Below are 5,603 nucleotides of genomic sequence, written 5' to 3' on the forward strand. Positions count from 1 at the left end.
AGCCAATCATAGTCAAACTTTAGTCAAAGAAAAGGATACCACAAATTTTACATCTTGAGATGATCAACCAACAGTATATTTCATATTGATTTGATTTTTAACTGGTAGAATAACTTTTTTTTGGTTGATTTTGTGTGTTTTCCAAGAGTTATTGTGCATTGATTACGAAAAGCGTTTTTAGTAAACATAAATAATTTGTGACAGACAAAAACTTATCTTTTTTATTTTACCATGTCATAAACTGTCACTTTGCTTTCAGTAGATTTTCAGATATCTATGTAATATATGACAAATATATAGAAGTTCCAATATGATGTTAAAAAATAAAATCTGACCTCATGATGACTCAACAGGTGGACATTTGCCTTGGTAGCGATTTATTTCGGGGTAAGATGGTAAAACATAACCCAAAGTTCCTATTTCATTTGAAAGTTTATTTTTTGCAATCAAATTTCAAAGAAATCATAAAAAAAAAAATTTACACAGATTGGATCTTTTCTATCCTGTTACGGGTGGGGAAAGCTTGGCTGCAAAAGTCCACGTGGCGCCAGGTTGGATTTAGAAAATGCCACGTGTACAGATCCATCCGACGTGGAACATGAAAAAGAAACTGGCCCAAAAGTTAGATTTTGTGCCCGCTGCTTTCAAATCATATTCGCGGTAAGTATTTTCCAGGGATAAAAAACTGCTTACGCCCTGAATTTATTCTCTCTGTCCGTTTCTCTCTCTCTCTATCTATCTATCTATCTATATCTCTCTCCCTGACTCTCTCTACCTCTCTCTGCTTCCCTCTCCCTCTCCTTCTCCATCTCTCTCTTCTTCTGTTTCTCTCTCCCTCTTTGTCTCTCTCTATATCTATCTATCTCTATCTCTCTTTATCTCCATCTCTTTCTCCCTTTATCTCTGTCGTCTGTCTCTAACACTCCCTTTCTATCTCTCTTTATCTCTCTCTACCTCTATCTCTGCTTTCCTCTTCTCTCGCCCTCCCCCCTCTTTCTCTCTATCTCTCTCCTCTCTCTCTCTCTCTATCCTCCCTCTCCCTCTCCCTCCCTGCCTCTCTCCTACTCTCTCTCTCTCTCAATCACTCTCTATCTCAATCTCTCTACGTATCTCTACCTCTCTCTCTGTTTCCCTCTCCTCCCGCTTCTCCCTCTCCCTCTCCACCCATCTTCTCCCTCTCTCTCTCCCTATCTACCTCTATATCTCTTTATTTCTCTACCTCTTTCTATGCTTCCCTCTCCCTTCCTCTCTCCCTATCTCTCTTTATCTCTCGCTACCTCTCTCTATGCTTCCCCCTCTCTCCTCCATCTCCCTCCCTGTCTCCCTATCTATCTCTATCTCTCTCTAACTCTCTCTATGCTTCCCTCTCCCTCTCCTCCCTCTCTCCCTATCTCTCTCTCTCTTTATCTCTATTAACACACTCTATGCTTCCCTCTCCCTCTCCTCCCTCTCTCCCTATCTCTCTCTCTCTTTATCTCTATTAACACACTCTATGCTTCCCTCTCCCTCTCCTCCCTCTCTCCCAATCTCTCTCTCTCTCTTTATCTCTATCTAACTCTCTCTATGATTCCCTCTCCCTCTCCTCCCTATCTCCATATCTCTCTCTCTTTATCTCTATTAACACACTCTATGCTTCCCTCTCCCTCTCCTCCCTCTCTCCCAATCTCTCTCTCTATTTATCTCTATTAACTCTCTCTATGCTTCCCTGTCCCTCTCCTCCCTCTCTCCCAATCTCTCTCTCTCTTCATCTCTCTCTAACTCTCTCTATGCTTCCCTGTCCCTCTCCTCCCTCTCTCCCAATCTCTCTCTCTATTTATCTCTATTAACTCTCTCTATGCTTCCCTGTCCCTCTCCTCCCTCTCTCCCTATCTCTCTCTCTTCATCTCTCTCTAACTCTCTCTATGCTTCCCTCTCTCCCTATCTCTCTCTCTCTTAACTCTCTATATGCTTCCCTCTCCTCTCCTCCTTATCCCTCCCTCTCTCCCTATCTATCTCTATCTCTATCTCTTTTTATCTCTCTCTACCACTCATTACTATCTCTTTGCTACCCTCTCCCTCTCTCTCTGTCTTCCCCTCTGCTCTGCTCTCTCTCTCTCTCTCGCTCTCTCTCTCTCTCTCTCTCTCTCTCTCTCTCTCTCTCTCTCTCTCTATCTATCTATCTATCTATATCTCTCTCTCTCTCTCTGTATGTTTCGGCCCTTATTATCTTGCTCATTCAACCTATTTCAATTTGTCAGGTGAGTGGAGGTGCCGTGGTGCTCACTGACTGTGTATTCTGGCTGGTCATCGTCCCTTTTCTGGCTGAGAAAGACTACAGACTAGATTTTGTGAGTAGACTTTCCAAGAATCACATTATTTTTTTCTTATACATATCTCTATTCTCTATTTACCTCCATTTTTTTGGATAGTTTTTTCCCCCAAATCTCAGAAAGATTTCCTATATTTCCTCTCTGACCTTTCCTAATTCTTTGCGGCTAATTTTTCGAGAGAACTCATGAACCCTTTGTTATTTATCCTCTTTCACTTTGTAAATTTATATATGTTCCTACTATTGAAAAAAACCAGGAATCTTCTCTCTCCCTCTTTTCTTTTTTCATACATCTACTTATTTTCTTATTTATTCATGTTTTCAGTTCATGGGAAGTATGCACTCTATCAACTCCATTTTTCTTATGGGAGATGTTGCACTCAACTCCATGGTAGGTCTCCTCTTTGAAGGAATACTTTTATTTAAGAGGCTTACATAAATTGGACTTATAAACAAAGACCATAAGCAATCCAATCCAGTTAATATTCTGGGCTTGGAGGCTGATAGACTCTTCTGGGTAGTGACCTACTTTTTCTTTCTTTTCTGAATTTTCTTTGCAGGAATGCCCCTGGTTTCATATCTCATACTTCTATTTATGGACTGCTGTATATGTCATCTTCCAGTGGGCCATTCATGCCTCCTTCCCCATTTGGTAAGTTCAAAGCCCAACCATCCTTTGTATAAATTAGATCCAAAAAATACCAACAACTACTCAACATGTAGACTGTGGTAGAAGATAAAATCAAATAAGAACTTCACTCTGAAGAACTTCACTCTCCACTGAATAATATTCACTTCCCTTCTAATGGACAACCATTTTTTACTACATGTACGTCGAGGGGTATTTTATTGATAGACGTTCAAGTGCTTAAAGACAATATACATAATCATCATTTTATTAAGTTTCAAGTATATGTACTCAAAATATAAACTCCCTTTTTCCGTTAAGACAATTATTTAAGAAGATACTCTAAAATGCACGCCAGCAATATCATGTGCATAAATATAGGTTTTTATTTATCATGGTTTTTTCATGCAGGTGGCCGTATCCATTTCTGGACCTATCCTCTCCATATGCCCCATTATGGTAATATGTATATAAATCTTCAATAACTGTTCATGTGTATATCTCTCTCTTTCTAAAAGTAAAATTTGGGTTGAATCTTACAGGTACTTGGCTGTGGCAGGGATGCATTTTCCCTGCTTTGGAGCCTTTCATCTGCTTATCAAGGCAAAGCATCACCTCTTAGCACGATGGTTCCCTCCTTCCTCTCAGTCAAGAGGACACTAAGGTCAATGCAGGGGAGTAATTAAAATTAGTGAACATATATTTTTTGTCTCTTCTAAGAACTGTGCATTTTCTCTAAATATTCAAAGATTTGAAAACCTATTTCTACTTGAAAATTTCATATTCCAACCCTATGTTCATAAATCACAATTATAAAATCAATTTTCTAAACATAAGGTCAAGCTTGGATATGGTTAATGTATTTGTGTGATCAATAACTTTAGTCTATTTTAGATGAGAAAAAAATCATAAAAGGTGTATTACTTGTATAGTAATTATTCAAATATTTTGAATTTAAACATTGATGCATGGACCTAGAGGGTTATTGTGAATTTTAAATATGAATATTGTAACCTAATCATGATGTCAAGTTTCCAACCTGTGGGGTGCCAGCAACACCTAGTGCTCGAAAAAATACAAGAGTAACATTCTCTCATGGAACTTTTTGTTATTGGTTACCGTGTACATATTGCTGCACATGTGCTTGAAACTCCTAGAATGATTTATACAAGTAATACACCTTTTATGATTTTTTTCTCATCTAAAATAGACTAAAGTTATTGATCGCTACATGATTTATACAAGTAATCTCCACATGGCTACATGATCAGACATACTCATCCTAGGAGTGGGACTAAGCAATATTATTCTAAATGGAAATTTCAATGTCCTTTTGGTTATCATTTGAATAGGAATATTTATAACAAATAATTAAAACTATTGATCTCGGTAATATGATATCACCATAATTTGACAATTTGGAGTATTCATGGACTTCATTATAAGCATCACATGTGTATTGTAATGAATATATTCAACTAATGAACGATAAACAAGATATGGAATGTGTTTTTATTATTATTATTGGCAATAAACACGGTGCCGGTTATGGCCAACCCCAAGGTTATGCCCGCATACCGATCCAACCATGCCCTGAATGCCCCCAAGGGGTTTCTTTATTTATTAAATGGATTATTCATCAGCGTTTCTAGGCGTGGAGTGAGCGTAAATGGCCCATTTACACACGGACCCTGCTTGCCCACGCCCAGGTAGAAGTAAAAGAAAAAATACATTAGTGATACCTCAGAAGTGCCCGAAAAAAATTTGTTCGTGCCGGCAGCATGTTGTACCCCAACCACAGTGGAGGTGCATAGAGTGTGCGGAGCTCTTCCTGCTTTCATTATGTGACCCTGGAGGTGCGCGGCGGGTACAACAATCAGGCAAGAGGGCATGCGCTCCTGCCTCCAGTGCTCCATGCAATATGCCAATTACAGGAGCCATCCTTCGACAGGGAGCGACGCGTACGAAGAGTCAACACGCTGAGGCACTCTACACGGTGGCATCCCCGAGCTTCCCAAGGAAGGTCCTGCCAAGAGAGGTAAAGAGAGGAAGGGGCTCAAGTGCATACCACATTGTTGGTGAGGGCATTTGCTGACTGGTTGTCATGCGGAAACTAGTCGAGTGGGGTTGAAACCGCATGATGTCTTGCCACACGTTGTACAAGGGCCATTGGGAGCATCTATCTACACGAAGCATATCGACTAACACATGTGAGTCCAATTCTATGATGATATTGTGAAGGTTTCGCTTCTCGCAGAGGAGCAAGCCATCACGTATAGCCATAGTGATGGCGCACGCCATCACAGATCGTCAATGATGTCGTTCATGCTACCCGCCACCGTCATCGAAGATCGGGTGTAAGAAGTGCTTGATTATCATTTTTTATTTTCATCGTCTCTTGTCATGTTTTGTGTTATGTTCGTGTTCATCGTCTTGTTTTTGTCGCACTGCGATTCGACCCGTATCCGCATTTTCATCGTCAAGGGGAGGGACTGTCCCCTTCCCCTTCCTTTATTTTTATTTTATTTTTCCCCTCCTATGTGTAATGGGGGGCCCATTATATAAGGCCCCCCTAATGGATGCATCTCCCCTTTCTTTTGACCCATTTAGGGGGCCCAAACCTCTCCCCTATATAAAGGAAGTGGGGGGCTCCCTAAATATCAGACC

At 40.3% G+C, this 5,603-nt stretch overlaps 1 protein-coding gene across 1 annotated transcript in view; it reads left to right on the top strand.

Moving 5' to 3' along the window:
* LOC144703221 (uncharacterized) overlaps positions 1-3,658 on the top strand; it is a 5,037-nt gene extending 1,379 nt beyond the window's left edge. Inside the window, exons 2-8 of the mRNA XM_078575339.1 lie at positions 354-387; positions 487-660; positions 2,238-2,327; positions 2,634-2,699; positions 2,869-2,960; positions 3,348-3,395; positions 3,479-3,658. Of these exons, the coding sequence (XP_078431465.1) occupies positions 354-387; positions 487-660; positions 2,238-2,327; positions 2,634-2,699; positions 2,869-2,960; positions 3,348-3,395; positions 3,479-3,599 (625 nt within the window). The 3' untranslated portion in view covers positions 3,600-3,658. The remainder of the gene's footprint in view (positions 1-353; positions 388-486; positions 661-2,237; positions 2,328-2,633; positions 2,700-2,868; positions 2,961-3,347; positions 3,396-3,478) is intronic.
* The last annotated feature ends 1,945 nt before the right edge of the window (positions 3,659-5,603 follow it).

The sequence above is a fragment of the Wolffia australiana genome, chromosome 5 (assembly GCF_029677425.1).
Source record: "Wolffia australiana isolate 7733 chromosome 5, ASM2967742v1".
In the NCBI taxonomy this organism is placed as follows: Eukaryota; Viridiplantae; Streptophyta; class Magnoliopsida; order Alismatales; family Araceae; genus Wolffia; species Wolffia australiana.